This window comes from Sinocyclocheilus anshuiensis, unplaced genomic scaffold, assembly GCF_001515605.1.
Source record: "Sinocyclocheilus anshuiensis isolate Anshui unplaced genomic scaffold, SAMN03320099.WGS_v1.1 scaffold3378, whole genome shotgun sequence".
NCBI lineage: Eukaryota > Metazoa > Chordata > Actinopteri > Cypriniformes > Cyprinidae > Sinocyclocheilus > Sinocyclocheilus anshuiensis.
In genome coordinates, this window is record NW_015540832.1 from 277,244 (window position 1) to 297,264 (window position 20,021).

At 38.3% G+C, this 20,021-nt stretch overlaps 1 protein-coding gene across 1 annotated transcript in view; it reads left to right on the forward strand.

Moving 5' to 3' along the window:
- Positions 1–1,688: 1,688 nt before the first annotated feature.
- LOC107687363 (mitogen-activated protein kinase kinase kinase 10-like) overlaps positions 1,689–20,021 on the forward strand; it is a gene marked incomplete at its 3' end in the record, with an annotated part of 25,666 nt that continues 7,333 nt past the window's right edge. The window contains exon 1 of the mRNA XM_016484647.1: positions 1,689–4,484. Within this exon, the coding sequence (XP_016340133.1) occupies positions 3,602–4,484 (883 nt within the window). The remainder of the gene's footprint in view (positions 4,485–20,021) is intronic.

Genomic DNA, 20,021 nt, shown 5'->3' on the forward strand with positions numbered 1-20,021 from the left:
ATACTTGGGTAAAATTGTCATAGTTTAGGTTGTCCTATGTCCTTAAACTGTTGTAAATGTTATAAATCAAAACGTTTAATCTTGTGCAGAATCTTATTATAGAAACAGATATGTGTCTAGAACTGTAACTATGAACCGAAAAAAAAAGACTTGTTTATTAAGTGCAGCAAGTTTTTAAAAGAGCTAGTTTTGTGCTATAGTTAGTTTTATGTTTGAGAATAGATCAACAAACATAGGTCTCACAACAAAAAGTTAATGCTTTGAAAAAGAGACACCATATTTGTGGATTCTGACACAAAAAATTGAATGATCAGAAACCATTTTAATGGAGATTCACATTTAAATATACCAGCCTTAAAAATGTGTCTGAATTTCCATAAGCAAAAATATTTAAAGCGGCCTAGTGAATTTGCATGTCCATGAAAACAGGAGAGCAATGTGTGATGCCATTATTCACCACCATACAACAGGTTTTAAATGTCTTTACATTACACTGATTACAAAAAAATAAAAAAAATAAAAAAAAATAAAACAAACCTTGTCCTCGGGTTATCACATAATTTCACATTTAAATAGTTAAAGACCCAATGCATAGAGTACAGTGCTAGAAAACAATGGTTGATGTCTATACCAAGTTTTTTTTTTGTTTTTGCTTTAAAATCACCGTCTAACTGCATCCTCTGAATTTATGTCATTATCTGCTGCCATGAATCTCTTGAATTGCTCCACAGACTCTATTCTGTTATTACAAGACCAAAGAGTGATGCGGAAAGAGCAGGTAAATGGGACTGGGATCTTATGTCCTCTATCCTGAAAGCTCAACCTAAATCAACTTAATCATGGCAGACAGAGTGTGTACTAAAGAGAACAGGACCTTATGGCATGACTGACTACAAGAGGCCAAAAAGAAAAACTGCCATTGATGTGATCCAGAATCTCACCAGAGGGCAGTATGACATAATGGAGCAAAGCTGTTCTCAATATTGTACATGTTGTGCAGGTCTGCTGTTTCACTGGACTGCATTTCCATCTACCTGAGTCAGAATATCACTTTATAATCTTTATTGTCATAGTCATCTGACAGGTATATGACAATAAAGATTATAAAGTGATATTTTTGCCTAATGAAAAATTAGAGATCCATCATTTTATGTTTCAGGGTAATAAAGAGGACTTCCAATTAAGTTGCCAATAATATAAAGTTTTTGCTGCTTATTGTTTTTGAGGAAACCGTGATATAGGCCTACTACCATTAAACGTTTGGGGAATTATGTTTCAGATGGACGATAGAAAAAGTTGTCCACAAAAAATATTGCAGCAATTTTCAGTATCAAAACACTGATAATAATAAGAACCATAATTAATAGCCTAATTGAGTGCCAATATTAATTAATTAGAATTGAGCAACAAATCAGCCTATTAGAATTCTGAAGAATCACGTGACACTCAAAACCGGAGTAATGGCTGATGAAAATAAGGCTTTGCCATTACATTTTAAAACACTAATAAAGAAAATATGTAACAATATGTTGCAGTGTTACTGTCTTTATTGTGGTTAGTAAGTATGTTATCTTATATAAAATGATCCTAATACGGTCAAACGCACTTTGCATACACTATAAACTCCATTTCCCATAATGCCCTACTGTCTTCCACCCCCAGTCCAGCCGGTGTATTTGGATACAAAGTCAGCCTTAGGAGTTGACAGTCCGGTCCATGGCATAGATTGCCTTTCTCACAGGGAAAGGAAACAGAGGAAGAAACGATTCAAGCTGAGATGAACGACAGGCTGACCAACTGACCCAGCTGGGAGCACGATTACAAGAGCATCCTTCAGAGGAATTCGATGATGTGTACAACAAATGGCAATATTTCAGCGGTATGATACGCCCATGCGACGAGCTGTGTGGATGTTGTGATGTACGGTGAACGATCCAGGCAACCACAAACATACATCCGAATTCAGAAAACCGGTTGATTTGGCTGGAGGAACGCATACTTTACCACTGATCTCTGGATTAAAATAAATGTCGTTGCAGAATCTAGAAAGTAATTAGGTGGATATTATTATTACCATTATAGTTATTAATATTATTATTAGTAGTAGTAGTAGTAGTATTGTCATTGTAAAGATGGTGGACACATCTTTTGTTGGCTTTTATTTGGGCAACATAAACATATTATGGAGAATTTCGTCGCCTAATCGCTACGACCTGGATAAAAGTCACCTCTATGCAAGCCATCCGCATCACTCTCATTCTTCATAGAAATATATCAATATCGCTGTATCATAATAATCAAATACCAAGCCGAAGTTTTGTTCAGCTTGTCATACATTTCTATTTATATACGCATCTGACTCCCGCTTGATGATTCAACTGCTCTATGAAAATAAAATGTCTACTGTTAAAATGACAATTATGGAAAATGAGGACGAAATGATCGAAGTAAGCACTTGCACATGCGGTTCATAGAAATAACACGAACCGACAGTCGCTTTGGCTTATGACGTGGATTTAATTGCAAACTGTAGACTTGTAGTGGCTATAGAAACGTTATCGATTAAATATTAATACGCCGAATATATGCCTTTCCCGATGTGCAAAGCGATAAATATGTGGCGTACATTATGTATGTCGATTAAAGCTAATGACAGCCACGGCTCTGCCATCTCTCTGTTGTGATTCTCATCTTAAAATGGACGCGCACTTTCATTGAACTGTCTTATAGCGTTCGCAATGTTTCGAATTTATACAACACAAGAGACACGTAAAGTGAATATCACAAATGTGCAAATAATTGTGGATATTTTGAGATCGCGAGCTGGTGCATCTCTGTGAGCCAATCAGAGCTGAATGTTTGAGGATGCCTTAAGGCTTAAGCCTGCGCATGCATGTGTTTAAGGCTATGAATATTCATTAACATTCATTGCAAAAAAAGTTTAACATCGAGGTACGTTTACAAATATGAGAGTTTTACATGGATTAGAGGTTAAGACAACATTCCAGTGCAAGCTATTTAGGTAGAACCTAACCCCTACTAGAACATGATGATGTGTGATGTAAGGCAAATTATCAGAAGACCCATCTAGTTACTGTATTATCTTTAGTAATATTTGTTTACTTCTGGATTCTGCTGTTAAAAAGAGAAACCAATCAAGCAGTGTCATCAATGATTATTCAGATGGAAAAGCCAAATGCTGCATCAAGTAACCAAAAAGATAAGATTCTCACACCTTGATGGACTGGATATTCTCACCTAATCTCAAGGACTTTGGTTTCTCTAGCAAAACTCTTTTTCAGTGTCATCATCTATAAATCTATAGAACTATAGAGCATCATCATATTATAGCTGTTAGCACATACTGACTGACTAAAATGGCTCTATAAATGTTAAGACACACACAAAGTGTGCTGTGGACAATCCAAGCAGTTGGTGAGGACAGTGCAGTGGAAGCCCAGCAAAAGCTTTACTTATTGATTTCGTTCCTCATCAAGAAGGCCTGCACTCAGTAGATGGGCTCTGCATGGATATTGTGCACAAGTTGACAGAGGGCCTCCTCCAGCTTTTGAGACCACATCGCTGACCTGAACACTCAGTGATGGATCCATATACGAGACTGAGTGGAGTAGGAGCTGGAGGTGGTGGCAGTGCTGCCCCGCTACCTTGTACCAGTAGGGGAGGTTCCTGTGGACCCAGAGTTCCCCCTGCCCTCTCAGCAAATGCAAACTCAATACCCTGCCTGACACACAACAGCAGCAGCCAGAACTCCTCTACTTTTTCCTCTTCAGTGGACTCCCCAGATTCCCATCTTCCTCAACATCATGAAGGCAGTAACACGTACTGGACAGCTGTCTTTGATTATGAGGCCACAGCGGACGAGGAGTTGACCTTGCGACGTGGCGACCTACTGGAGGTGCTCTCCAAGGACTCAAAAGTGTCTGGAGATGAGGGCTGGTGGACTGGCAAGATCCAGGACAAGGTGGGCATATTTCCTAGTAATTATGTGACCCGACGGGACACCAGCTATCCAGCGTTGCCTCCGGGAGGTCTGGTCGGTGGGGAGTCGCCACTGGAGATTGATTTCTCAGAGCTGTGCTTGGAGGAGGTGATCGGTGCTGGAGGCTTTGGAAAGGTGTATAAGGGTGTGTGGCGAGGTGAGGAAGTAGCTGTTAAAGCAGCTCGTCAGGACCCAGATGAGGACATCAGTGCTACGGCAGAGAACGTGAGGCAGGAGGCCAGACTCTTCTGGATGCTCCAACACCGCAACATCATTGCCCTCCGAGGTGTTTGCCTGCGAGAGCCAAATCTTTGCCTGGTTATGGAATATGCCCGTGGCGGGGCACTTAACCGGGCACTTGCTGGGAAGAAGGTGCCTCCTCGGGTACTGGTGAATTGGGCAGTGCAGATTGCGACAGGAATGGACTACTTGCACAACCAGACCTTTGTGCCAATCATCCATCGAGACCTCAAATCAAGCAACAGTGAGTAATGTTTCTTTATATTTCACAGCAAAAATTGTACCTTTAGGGGTACAAGAACTTGTCACTGGGTCAGTACCCTTAAAGCAACAACTTTGCACCTCATCTGTGCCTAAAAGTCCATATTAGTATCTTTGAGTAGTAATATGAACCCTTAAGATGCTAATATGAACCTTTAAGGTTTCAAAAGGATACAAAGATGTCCCTTTGAGGGTACAACCCCAGCAACAAGCTGTTGTACCCCTAAAGGTACAACATTTGCACATTTTTTTCTCAGAATGTTATGATGCACTCAACACCAACACATATTCATACGCAGCAACATACTGATTAAGGGTAAATGCCTTTGGGACACTTCTAGCATGACAGATACAGTCCCAACATAAATGCAATGCATCAAATATATAATTCTGCATCCTCAAATTTGCAATGGGAATTATGGGTTTTGCACAGGTGGGGCGACTGTAGTGACAGAACAAAAGGAATAGATGCTGTGTGTGGACTTGCTTATAGCCTCTTGTCGTGGCATTGCTTCCTCTTCTTAAGGAGAGCTGCTCTGCTCTGTAAAACATTGGGCTATTTTTGGTCCTTTGTGCTATTTGCTGCTAAGCGCAGTTGGAGTTGTTGTGGGCAGAAAGAAGAGAGTAGCTGAATGAATGAGTATGGATGCACTTGGGAAAAGGAACACTGCACACTAGATACTAAGGGTACAGCTTTTGCAGTTTTTGCAGTAGCAGAGCTTGACAGACACTCAAGAGAAGATTTAGCAAAGTCTGCTAATCCCTGTCCTTGTCAAATCCATGAAAATAGTCATCCCAGTGCTGCTCCCTCTCCCAGAGATGGGATGCATGTTTATCGTGCCCCTGTAGACACAGGAGGGGTAAAAGCATTAGCTGTCAGAGTTTAGAGTTTCACTGCTTCTCATTATCCAGGGGCTCTGAGCTCAGGTATCCTCTTCAAACTGTAGGTGCACTTGGAGATTGGCACAGCTGCCGTGGCAACAGAGGCGGATTCCAAGCCCTCCAGCCTCTTCCCAGCTCCCCTCTATTGCACCCTAGACATCCCCCTCCCCCACAGTACAGTCCCCTCTCAACGACACACTATAGTGGGATTGTGTGTATGGTACCCTTTTACCTCACCAATAACTGCATTCCCTTACTAGCGTCAGCATTTGTCACAAAATTTAACTCTGATATTTAAATTTAAAGTAGCCCCTCACAATTGGTGTAAATCAATGGTGCTTTGTAAATGTATCATATTAGAACAATGACACGAAGAGTCAGGGACAAAGACATTTACATTAGCATACCAAAATTACTGTAATAACTGCCTCTCCCTCACGTTGCCTGGGGGGCTAATTTGAACATACTTGGTTTGCTGGTTGTCAGTGCATCTGAATAACTAGGATAATCTGATTACTGTGACCTCCTTTAAAGTGATGTCACCCTGTGTGTGTGAGTTGATAGGCTGAAGTCGGTGGTCAGTCCATGTTGTTAACTGAGCTCACACTGGACTTGAGTTACCGTTATTAAAGAATGGCCCACACACTGGCAAAAACAAAAGAGAAATGGGGATCAACTGGAAGGGTGACTCAGCTGAGAGTAACGCTAAACCCCCGATCACCTTCCCCTGACACACTCCTCAGGCAGGTCTTTACTGGAACACAGAAATGGCAAATGGCTAACGCACACTGTCTGGTGCTATCAAATTGTGGTGGCACACGTTCAGTACTTGTATTCAACGTAAAGGGGAGGTCTAATGATATTTCATTCATCCTAACTTATGTACACTGTTAAAGAGTTGACTTCTCATGGCAAACATGGCCAAAGTTTCAAAAAACGAGTTGGATGTATGGAGTATTTCTCTGCCAAATACACTCCTTCAGGGTTCGTATAAGTTTCAGAAAGTTTTTTTCGAATATAGCCCTGTATGATGTAATAAATGGAAAAATTCTCCCGGAAAAGCGTGCGCACACATCAACCAGAGGTGCGTTTCCCAAAAGCATTATTAGCTAACTATGGTCGTTAGTTCCCTTTAACTCTATTGGTAATGACGGAACTTGTGACCATAGTTGCTTTTGGAAAACGCACCCCAGAGCGAGAGCAAGAGCGCGGCCATCAACGTACTTCATTTGGGTTACGGAAGTCATCGGCAGCACTGCACAGGACTTGCTCGAGAAGGATATGTCATTTTGTTTTTAGACCACAAAATCAACAGTGTCACCAAAAAAAGTGTGTTTTTGGTTGTGAGAGAAAGATAACCTTGTTCAGCTTCCCAAATAAAACAGCATTAAGGGAACAGCGGATGCAGTTTGTTTCTCCGGAGTTGTGCAAGTGTTTGTTCGCGGCATTTCAGTGACAAATGTTTTATAAACAAATGAAATAAAATTTAAGTCTTTTGTTCCTGTTTTATTTATATCAATGTTGCAGCTTGCAGACGATCGTTACGCAAAAGCTTTGTGTGCTCATGATTCTTTAGCTCCGCCCATGGCACACCTCCATCAGCTTGACTGTTTTCTGTAGAGAAGCGGTACATTTGCTGCATCTGTCTTTTATAAATCTGATAAAACTAAAGACTCTTCAGTGATATGAAGGATGCAGTACTACTCTATAGGTACTCAACATTAACATGAGATCAGATGATCAGACACATTAATCAGATGATATTAGACAATTCTGAGATTATCGGCAAATAAAGATCATTTGACACTGAAGACTGGAATAATAGCTGCTGAAAAATCAGCCTTGTCATCACAGAAATAAATACCATTTTAAAATAATTAAAACTGTTCAAATATAATAAAAACCATTCATTTAAATTATCGTATTTAACAATATTAATAGTTTTACTGTGTCCTTGTTCAAATAATTGTAATATATATCAGCTTATATATGAGCATTATATCAGCTTGTGACCACTCTGCTGTCTATGACAATGTAGATATCATCATAATAGCTAGTTAAGTTTACTAGTGTACCATGCGTGCGTGACAACTGAAACCTCAATTACAGGACATGTTTAAGTACCCAACTGTGGACATAAAAGGCATTAACACATCTATTAAGAACACTTAGGAAACCGTTTTGTGTATGCACACTCACTAGAGGTTTTTTTTTTTTTTTGGGGACTTTTGATTACCTGACTTGGCTGTTCTGTAATATTGATTTTAGTGAGTTCAGTTTAGTGAGTCATGTGATGTCCATACCATCTGAGCATGTGAATTGCCTGTAAAGGTGTAAAATTAGATTTATCAAATAGTGTTTTACCAGCAGGTGTAGAGAAAATAAATTATGGAGAGATAGACTGGATGAGAGAGAGGCTGGGAACACAGAAGAATAGCAACAATGACCCCTTTATGGCATATCCAAGACAAAGATGCCTCGACAATGACAGGAGTCACTCGCCTGACTGGGGGAGGGTGGATATGAGAAAATGAGCGTCTGGACCATGAGAGTTTAGATGGATACAGGGGACAAGAAAATACTAAGGGATGTGTATATATGTATGGCTACGTGTCCTGGAAAAGCCCCAGGGTCTGAACTCGCACAGGGGGAGAGAGGGTCAGTGGTGGGTTATAAGCACCGGGGTCAGCGGGGTACAGGGTAGAGTGACTAATTTGTCACAAATGACAGATGCATTGCTAGTTATATGTCTTTATTTTAAGTAGCTCAATTTGTAGACAATGGTACTAGCAACGACAATGTCATGGGGTCAATTCCTAGAGAACACGCATAAAAATTTACATTGAAAGCCTTTTAAGTCACTTTGGAACATCTGCCAAATGCATACATGCACATGCACTTGCACATGCCATTACATCACAAACTATGTACTTATCTAACTGTGACTTATGTTAGTGTGTTACAAGGTTTCTGTTTTTACTATCTCTTTCACACAGACTCTGTATTCAGAAGTTTTGCTCTTGAGGCTACAAAAAACTTTACAAAAGATGCCTGACAGTTTCACAACGCCACTCTCCTGCCTTTTACGACAACACCCTGCATTCATGGGATGCACAAATGTCACCCACAATTTTAAGTGATCCATTAATAAGTAATAGTATGCATTCCTTTCCCACCGATTAGAATGAGTCGGACGGGGATGGTGGTAAAAGTGGGGTCATGGACTTTTTGCATTGCTTGCACACTGGTTAGTGACCATGAGTCATTTGTCCAGCCTTTTATGTGTTAAACATTATGAACCAATACCATTTTTAGAGTTTGAGAAGCGATACCTGTATTTAGTTAAGCCATAATTTTCAAATATAGTACAGCGGGACTGACAATTTGAGGGTAGTGTGTTACTTTTTAAAAAAAATTATTTTATATGTATTACAAAGTATTGGGTAAGAGCTGTTATTTTCATGCCCTTACTGGTTATCAGGCTGATTTCACATGCAGTTTTCCACCAAAATAAAAGCTTGAATGTTTAATGCTTGAAATTGAAGATTTAAGATTCTTTATCTTCTGTTCTAAACAATTATTATTATATTTTTCTTAAGTACTCAGTTTTTATTTTACAGTAAAATATTACAATAGTAATCTTTTGTAATTATTATTATTAACAATAATACAATAATATATCATTTTTATTTATATTTTTTAGCAATAACTATAATCCCGATAAAAAAAATTTTTTGAAATCATATTGATATATAATCACCAATTGTTCAGCCCTATAAACAAGCTCTGCAATCCTGCAGGTTTTTTTTATCACTTTAAATCACATTCTCAGTTTTTATCAAATTGTACAGCCATATGTAGAGGATTACTCTTTATTTTAAATAGAAAAGTAATTCAATTGCAGTAACTTTTGTTTTATTATTTGCAATAGATTTGACGTACATTTTTGTTTTGATTAGCATTTAGTTGATGAAGAAGTAGACATCGATCAGTAGGTCGCTTTCTCCCATGTCCTCACTCTAAGGCAGTGTTGGGAAGTCTGTGAATCATTTTTATTTTTTATCGAAACATCCAGTGAAGCAACTCAGTGTAATTAATTGAATTTCCCAGCATTACTTGAGAGACAGGACATTCTAGGAAAGTGTGCTTAATATATTTGCTCATCTGTGGCTCTGCACACACTCATTTCACTCTGTGCTCAACAGCAGCTCTACGCAGGCATGAATATTGGCAATGAATTTGTCCTACACATCATTAATTGTGAAATATGTCCAATCTTATTCTGCTTCATGGTGTTTCTGTTAGCGATAAACTTACAGTACACTATATGGTATTATATGTTAATGAATCATACTAAAGTTGGCATGAAATGGAAATTCATTCTATCGATTTTTCAAATCCATGTTATTAATCTTATTGTGAACGATTCACCCATTTAATATTTTTTGGTACTTTTTTATCTTGCAATGTTTAACCAAAGTATCGCAACTCAATTATTTAGTCTGCTTAAACCTTGCTTCTTTTTTACAATCAGATGCATGGTCACATGCAGATCTGCCTCCATCCAATCAACAAACAACTGATAGAACCAACACCCTGACATTTTTTCGTTTCGATAATCTGTTTAACTAGAATGTACTTCACAATATGGAAGAAAAGCTGTCATTACTTTTTTTTCCCGCAATTTTGCTATTAACAAACCATTATGACTTTTGCCAATAAACAGCCAATATGTTTTTTCGATAATCTGTTTAACTAGAATGTACTTCACAATATGGAAGAAAAGCTGTCATTACTTTTTTTTCCCCGCAATTTTGCTATTAACAAACCATTATGACTTTTGCCAATAAACAGCCAATATGTTCATAATAGGCATGCTAATAAGTAACTAGTTAATAGTGAGAATCGGTCCCTATACTAAAGCGTTACCGAAATAAAAATTCTTATGCCCTTGTAATCTTTAATCAAAAACAATAACTTCCCCTCCCCCTCTTAATAATCCCTCCCCTCCATCACTCACACGAGATCAGCAGTTCGATCCAACAATCCAATCAATTTACAATGGACAAAATTAAATCCGACCCTACATGTTTTCTATTTCAAGAAGCCATTTCATTTGGATGTACTGTACATTACAGTAGGGAAGAAAAGACGGTTTCATGCCGAATTTAAACACCGTGATCTATAGCGCACCTTACATGGTTTGGAAAATACAGTGCCGTGAAAAGGTTTTTGCCCCCTTCCTGTTTTGTTTATTTTTTGCATATTTGTCACACTTAAAAGATTCAGATCATCAAACAAATTTTAATATTACACAAAGATAATGCAAGTAAATACAAAATGCAGTTTTTAAATGATGATTTCATTTATTAAGGGAAAAAAGCTGTCCAAACCTCTGTGGCCCTACGTGAAAAATTAATTACCCCCTCCTGTTAAATCATGAAAGAACTGCAATTAACGAATCTTTTAAGTGTGACAAATATGCAAACAATTAAAAAAACAGGAAGGGGGCAAAAACTTTTTCACACCACTGTATATTAATATTGTTTATTTTTTGGAGAAATAAATTAGTGTTTGTTCAATAAGTATGTCACTTCACACCATTTCCCATTGATTTAGTCTTTGATATAGGCTATATCCAGTAAAATTAACCTCCAGCACTGATTTTGTTACTCTTTGGTAGATCAGAGTCGGCTTATTTTTGAAAAAACCTCAATTTTTGTGGAATGGAATTGGTCATCTTTTGTCTAGGCATGTGTGAGTGAGACTGGTGTAGGTCAGTGTCTTTCTTTGCTTCAACTTTGACACAGTACACAGTATCTGCCACAGAAATCAATAAAGAGACAATAAAAAGTAGTTCTGATGGTCTCGGTTAATGAACTGAAGACTATAGCCCTCATATGAGAGAGTATCTTTAAAACTGTTCTAGTTAATACATAACCAGACACGTTTTTTTGCAGGCATGAGAATTTCTCAGTTGCTTTCTATTTAAAGAGTTCGAGTCCAAGGTTTGGCTCAGAGCTCACGTGATACAAAGCAAAGAAAACACACAAAGTGCTTTTCCACACCCAAACTGAGCATACACTCTAATGCACCACACACACACACATACACACACACACACACATTTACTATAGACTGCAGCACCACAGTCAATAAGCAAGACCTGCCCACACAGCTAATATACACACATTTACACTTACAGAAGTGTTTACAGGTGTTACTATGGCACAGACCATACATCCATGTCCACCACATGACAAAGCATAGAGCATGTCGTGGATATGGTGGGAAGGACACAGAGTGTGTAGTGTTATATTCCACATACCCTCGCAATGCACACTGAACAACACATGCAAATCTGACAACACAGGCAGCCACTATAGCTCTGTACACAGAACGCACTGGCATGGCCGAGTGTCAGAAATCTTCGGCACAGTGCCCATCGGTGACCTGCTCTTCTATAGTGCCATAGAAGTCAGAGGAGTATTGTTGGAGCACTGAAAGCAAGGCAGACGCGAGCAAGGGGAGCAAGGCAGAGCCTCCCTAGAACAGGTTGTATTAGAGTGTCCTGTAAACAGATCATTACACAGCAGCAATGTTTTCATTAATCAGTCCCTTGAGGTAAAATGGTTTATTATCTTGGAGAGTGTAGAGTGAGTTCATCTCAAATTGTAGTTGGGTGAATTATGGTAAATCAGGCCCAATTTATTTCCTTTTTCCAGCTCAATGATAAGAAAAATTATATGAAATGCTGAGATATACACATTACAATATATATTGTTATTATTTAATGAGCTAATAAATGGAATTTACAGTATAACACAGAAAGTTGCAGAATTTAGCAAATTTTGGATAGATTAATCAAAAGTAGGGCTGTACAATTAATTAAATTGCAGTACGGATTTTAAGAAGAAGTCTGCATGTTCTGAAATCTGGAAAAATTCAAACGGAAAACAGAATTTGGTGGAGGACAAAAAAAAAAGTATGGAAAAAAAATAAAATGGCTTTCATGGGGCCCTAAAAGCTTTTTTTTTTTTTAAAGCTTTCAATAAATTTAAAAACCATAAAAATGGGATCTAGAAAAAAAATGTATGAAAAAAAGCAGAATCCAGAAAATTTTAAATGGAAAAAATGGAATTTGGGGGAAAAAACATTTCATAGGGCCCTACATATGTTTGTTTTGTATTGTTGCTTGTTCACAAATACGATTTTCGTTTTGATTACAAAACGTGGTCCAATTACCTTATAAATTTATCCTAGCTAATTTATCCTGTTTTGTATTAGGGATGCACCAATAGGATTTTTTGGGGCCGATACCGATACCGATTTTAACAATCACTTATTGGCCGATTCCGATACCAATACCGATATTTGTCACTTCCTCTCTTATTTGAAATTTTGGCATCAAAACAGATAGTATTTTGATCATGTTTTAAATCAGCAAAGTTCAAAAACATCTGCATTAAATTATACTAGCAGTTTTGTTGCTGCATCATCAAATAATTTCTAATGAACATGGATTGGATCCATTTAACATTCAGCAGGCCTACATAAATACAACAGAACAAAGATACATGTTAAATAAACAGTGCTTTTTAGGTAGGTTTAACAGTTTTCAGGTACAGAAATAAAGTAAACAAATGTAAAATAACACTTCACTGTATAAATTAAATACATATTAATCCTTCTTTATTGTAACAGACTTTATTATGATTAATCTTCTAATTTGTTTTTGTTTACATTTTAATATTTTTTGTAAGTTTAAATATGTATGAGATCTCCATTACCAAGGCGGGACTCTTATTTTGACGGGTTTTCTAGTCTATGGAGCAGCTATGGGTAATGAAAGCACGCAGTTCTTCGGATTTAAAGTTTGTCAGTTTATTAAACACACTCCGAAAAGGCATGAGATATGTATACATTTGTTAACTGTTAGTTGTAATAAGTGTTTTGTGTAATTTGCTGTATGTTGATCAATGCAACTGAGAAGAGAGAGTTTAATGTGCACTTCTCGTGCTGTGTTTTGTTTAGCTCTTATGGTGATTTTTTTGGAGTGAAAAAGGACGCAATAAACTTAATAAAACATCAGTAAAGTTTTAGTCATCATTCAGATGAGGTCCGCTACACTTATGAAAGTTACAAAAGTTATTTAGTCAAGAATAGTGTGCGATCTTTTGTTATTTGATTAGCATTAAAGTGCAGACAGCAGCGCTTGGATTATGCAACAGACATTATACAGCTCAGTGCCTTCATGCAGTTAATTAATAAACCATCGGTTTGTTATATCGGCCTTTTTCCTTATATAGCCGATATGCCGATGGTTGTAAATTGAGGAAAAATCAGCCGATAAATATCGGCGGCCGATACATCGGTGCATCCCTATTTTGTATTTAGTTATATTTTATTTTAAAATGGGCTTAATTACCTATCTGGCCAGAGAGTATAGGTAGCTTCTGGATGAAGAAGACATTGATGCCATTGACTGGCCCTCACAATCCCCAAACCTGAATCCAGTTGAGAGCCTCTGGGATGTTATGTATTGGAGCATTCGAAGCAGCCAAGTAGCACCACAGACTGTCCAGGAGCTCACTAATGGCCTGATTCAGGTCTGGCAGGAGATCCCCCCCATGCAGGACACCATGCATACACTGTCTCCTCAGGAGCATACCTAGATGCTGTTGACAGGCACGTGGGGTCTATACACACTACTTACTTACATTATAAGCTGCTTTGATGAAATTCAGCCTGTAATTCAGTCTTTTACTTCGATTTTCGGTGTGATTTTGAATCCAGCCATTTTTGGGTTAATGTTTTTAGTTTCCATTGACTATTGTCACATAGTATTGTTCTCAACAAATTACGCAATGATAGGTTGATTACTCTGAGCATCCAGACCAGCAACAGTGGCTCATCCAGTGGAGTTAGTTTTGGGCGTGGCTATCTGATACTAAAGGGGTCATGAACTGAGAAACCAAAATACCCTTGATCTTTTGACATATAAAAGGTCATTGTACTATAAAAACATCCTGTAAGTTTCAGAACTCAAAACTTTCTTGTTAGACTAAAAACAGTTTATATTGAAGGCAGTCTGCCAAAACGACAGCTTTTGGAATGTTCTATTCTATGTTGTAGTAGTGTGGATAAGCACCACCTCCGCAGAAGAAGATCAACACCTGCTTCAACATCACTGCCTGTTTAGCCCCGCCCACCGATTCCTGCATGTAGTGTAAATAATGAGAGAGGCAAACGCAGGTCTATGCAGAAAACAAAACAATTAAGATGGCTGTGAAGACAAGAAGATGCTGCATTGCCAAAATGTGGAAAAGCAGTCTTTGCATTGCCTTCCTTCTGATCCCAAGTTAGGAAAGAGTGGATTAACTTTATTTTTAATGAAGATCCAGACCACGTCAGTAAGAACTTGGTCCTTTGTTCACTTCATTTTACCGCAGATTTGTTTACAAACAAGGTACAATTCGATGTGGGATTTTCAGAAAGATTGAAACTAAAAGACTGTGCTGTGCCGACTATATTGGATTCGACAGTAATGTCGCACTACACAACTGTTTTCATTACGTGGTCACTATTGCTTTGTCTCTTCTTACAAATTGTTTGATATTTAGCCTATTGAGTTATTTATGTGTTTTTGACCTTAATCAGCAGCGTCCATCTATGAGGAATGTACGCTGTCAAACATACACAACTATTAGCCAATCATAGCAGTGGGCATTTACTTCCGAGTCTACAATCCGCCACGCCTATTCAAAATCGTTCTGATGAGGGGGGGTTAAAAACAGGACAGAAAATAGCTTATTACTTCTAAATTATGTTTTTTGATGTCAAAATCTTGATAACAGTACAAAAATAAAAAAAACAAAGGCAGTTCATGACTCCTTTAAGCCATAATGGCAAATGGGGGAGTGTTTGGGAAACCTGTTTGAAAACAGACATTATTTTTGTAATTCAGTTTTGTAATTTCACTAATGTTTAGTGCAGCAGTAACATACTTAACCTTTAAGGTAAATATGTTTGTTATATTCCAAAAACGTGTTAAATATTCAGATGGTGTGTAATTTTTGAGTTTAATACAGTGCTTTAATTATTTAAGAAGAGTTAAGAAACAAAAACTGTGCCTGACAACACACAAGTGGAGTAGCTCTGGCAGGCAGGTGCTTTGCTGACTGTCAGGTGCTGCTTGTGTCATGTGTCTCTTTGCATGTGCCTCAGGTGACATTTACCTCAAAGAGGCCTGACAGCAGCACAGCTGACACAGGGAAAAGCTGGCATCCACAGGTACATTTAACCCTGTGGGAGAGGGAGGCCGTGTGGTTACCAGAACTGGTGTCCTATTACAACAACTCATTAAATGCTACAACGGCTGAAGAGAATGTCAGTACCAATTCAAATTCCTTATGTTTTACCTGAAATAAACTATTCATATGTGAAGATAAAATAAAGTTGAACACTAGAGTTTGGAGAGGATTAAACGATGGAAAAGAAGGAATGGCTCTATTCTAGAGTTCAACTGCAGTTCTCTCGTCCCTATTCAGGCAAATTTTCATGCAGTTCCTGGTTGGTGGTTTGCATTCCAAATGTCACTAAAAGAGATTCAATGTATGTCTAGAGAACAAGGCCATTATCAGTACAGCACAAGTTCTAATTACGCTGTTATCTATTGACATTATAGCCAGTCTAATATTGACCTTCGAATAGAGGCAGAAATTTGACTCTAAACGAGAATGCGGAACCTCAAGGACTTTTTAAAAGCACAGGCAACAAAGCAGCAGCATCTAATGTCTGAAAGTCACCATGCAGAAGATCATATGGGTACAAAACCATTGTAATATCTCTCCTGGAGGGCAACATTGTGCCGTGCTGGAACTGATTAAAGCTCAATGAGCCGTTGGTGTTGCTTCTGCAGCCAACCAAAGGTATCAGTGACACAAGGTCTTTGTAAAACCAAACACACTCTACTAGACTGAAACCCTTTGCACATTTAAATTTATAGTTTCTTTCTTTCTCGGTGTTAGTGAGCACTTTGCTAGGGATGGGAATGAGGAAGTAATGTGATTCTGATTCTTTAACAGTTCCATTAACAAAGCGGCATAGACAGATGTTTTAATGACATCTTTGTAGAAGTGGCATAAATACAGTCTAATAATTGGCCTTAACTATATATTAAACAAAACTTAAAAAAAATAAATAAATAAACAGTTAATGAGGCTACATCATTTAATTTACTTTAATTTTAATTTAATTCATAAAATTGTTTCTTTCACTAAAAAGAAAAAAGTATTGTAGTCATTTGTTGGGAATCAGACTACACTGGTTGTGTTGTATGGTATTGATTTGCTAAAAAGAACCAACTCCTTTATTCAGGAATCAAACAAAACTGCTTGCTCTGTATGTTTTTGTTCATTTGTTTCTTTGTTTCTTTTGTTTTGTTTTTTCACACAAAAAAAAACAACTCCGAGTCATTCGTTTGGGAATCAGACTACATTGGTTACATTTTATGTTTCTGATTTACTAAAAAGAACCAATTAATTTGAGTTATTCGTTCAGGAATCAGCCTACGCTGGTTATGTGGTATGTTTCTGATTCATAGTAGAGATCATTCTCCACCCTGACTGTATTTATGATCTCTAATTTTAAGATTTGGCTATGATCTGGAGCTTTTCATGTCAGACTACAGTTGTGTATGAAAGATACAAAATAACCACATGAAATACATTGAAGCTACTGCAAAAGAGCACTTTAAACATGGCTTTATGAAATGAATGGGGACCATCAGTATGATGAGTGTCTCATTAGACACTATAAAGCCCAAACAGACTTCCATATATAGCTCTTCTTTAGTCCTTCTTTAGTATTTATATATTTCCACCTCTCTCTTTTCTTTCTTTTGCTGCCTTAAATATCCACGCCACTCCCTATGTTTAGCACTCCCACATATAAAGCACACAAAGCCACAAGCACAAAAATACAAATACATACTTATACAAACACACACACTGATGATATGCCCCAATTCCTCTTGTCCTTGCTTCTTTCCCTTATACTCTGTTCAACCATTCCCATCATCATCCGTCTCTCTTTCTCTTTCCCCCTTTAGTTGAGTGTAAGAATGGATGCCTCGGCAGGTGACAGCTGGAATCTGATTCATACAGGAATGGAGGGAGGTAGGCAGGGCGAGAGAGAGATGGAGAGAACGAGAGAGAGAGAGAGGGGGATGAGAGGGACTGTCTGTAGGGCACAGTGATAAAGAGGAAACGCAGTCTCCCAGAGACTGCTGAGGATAGGGAGGAGAAGGGGACCACACTCACTGATTGGTCCAAACAATCCCCGCCTAGCTTAGTCATGCCTCTGCTGATTGGTCCACAGCCATGCTTGTCAACAGCTCTCTTAAGGCTGATTTATACTTCTGCGTCGGACCTACGCTGTAGCTTACGCATAGACGCACACCCATACGCCGTAGCCTGACGTGCACCTCTCCAAAAATCTAACAGCGCGTCAATTCTACGCAGACCGCAAGAGCTGTGATTGGTCTGCAAGAACCCCTCCCTCCATATGTACTTGAGTTTTGTGTGTGTTTATGTGCACTTTAATATATTTTCTTCATCGGCTTTTGCCGTGGTACTGTGGGTTACACCAGCAACATGCCCGTGGACACTGCTGACTAGCGGTTTGCATGCGTACTGTATGTTGACGCGGACAACGACGCAGAAGTATAAACGAAAACTGCCGCATAGCCTACGGTGTAAAGGCAACGGCGTAGGTCCGACGCAGAAGTATAAATCAGCCTTAAAGGCTTAGTCGATAACCTTTTCAGTGAAATTCTGCTTTGATGGCTGTATGTTAATATGCTGAAACTATATAAGAAAGCTATCAGTCCAGAAATATATACATATGTTTTCAGGAGATATATTTTCAAAGCTGAGTATATAGACCTTCTGTATTGGGGTGGGTGATATAGTACCTTTTATTCCTTTTAATGACATTTGATGTCTGAAAATGATGTGGAGTAATGTTTATTTTTTAAATCATAAAATCCATAGTTGCAACCAATCAGCCGTTGTAGTCAAGCAGATTCAAATGTTTAATGTGAAAATTAAAACACTGAATCTAGTTAAAATGTTCAATATTTTCTACACACTTTTCACATAATAAACAAAAGGAAGAATATTTATTAATTTTCATTGTTATGCAGCAATATAACAACATGGTAATGCATTTATTTTACTACATACAATACTATAACATTTTGATTTAAAACGCCACAAGACTGACACAGAAGAGAAGAAATTGTTGAATAAATTTATTTTATTTTTTTAAGTATTCTCGTAGCTTCATAAAATTACTGTTGAACCACTGATGTCACATGGACTATTTTAACAATGTCCTTACTACCTTTCTGAGCCTTGTCAGTTGCATTGTTGTCTATGCAGGGTCAGAAAGCTCTCAGATTTCATCGGAAATATCTTAATTTGTGTTCCAAAGATGAACGAAAGTCTTACGGGTTTGGAACAACATGAGGGTGAGTAGTTAGTTGGCTGAACTATCCCTTTAATAGCCAAATAAAAAAGCGCAAGAATGCCTGATTGTAATATTCACAATGTTGCTGTGTTTTACATCACCAGTAAAACCATTGCAAATATCTGATACATTGCCTACCTCTTTTCTCTATAGATGCAGGCCTGAAAATAGGAACCCCTGAGAAATACAAACTGAAGGATTCAAACTGCTATGTCAGCATGTGGGACTGTAAAAATCTCTCTCTCAGCAGTGTAATGTAGTGTACCTGGGCTGAAGCAGCAGGTAAAATCGGGGGGTGGGAGGCGGGGGGAACAAGGGACCTGACTCAGCCACAGTACAAGGAACTCAGCTGTTCCTGCCTTCAGGTTTCATTTCACCCTTCGTGCTCCCTACTGAGTGTGCACTATATATGGCACTGAAGGGGAATTCGTGCTTTCAGATTAGAAGATATGGAAGAGTGGGCGACTCAGCGAGGGATTGAGACACAGACCTTTTCAGTGAGCGATAGGGAGACAAAGAGGACAGCTCTGTGTGGGTGAGAGAATGTGTTTAAGAGACAGCTTGTCTCTTTCTTGGATTGTGCGCCTGACAAATCAGGCAAAGTTTAGGACTGTGCCACGCTTGTGTGATTTACCAGATATTACAAAAAGCTATAGTAAAAGCTATTAGCACAATAACACGACTTCTTTATTGCTTAATTATAAATCATGACTGTTCAAATATTTTATCACCCTCTTGACTTTAAACTGCTGTGTGAAGACTGGATGATGTGCCGTTCTCATGGATTGTCGAAGAGACAAATCGTCTAGTCTCCAATCGGATCATGAAGGGTCAAGGGTCAAATTGCTTGTTGTACTGACAAACAGTTAAACATGGGTTGCAGCATGACAGATGTTTGTGCCCTGACACCATACTGCACTCTATCATCATCAGGCTTAGTTTAAAGTAGCTGCAAATGGAGATCTATATAAAGGAAATGCTAATTAAGTTGTATTTTATTGCAACTGGGGTCCAGAGTGAGTAATTCTTTGAAAGACAGAATATTTATGTTAAGGGATCTCTCTCTCTCTCTCTCTCTCTCTCTCTCTCTCTCAATATATATACT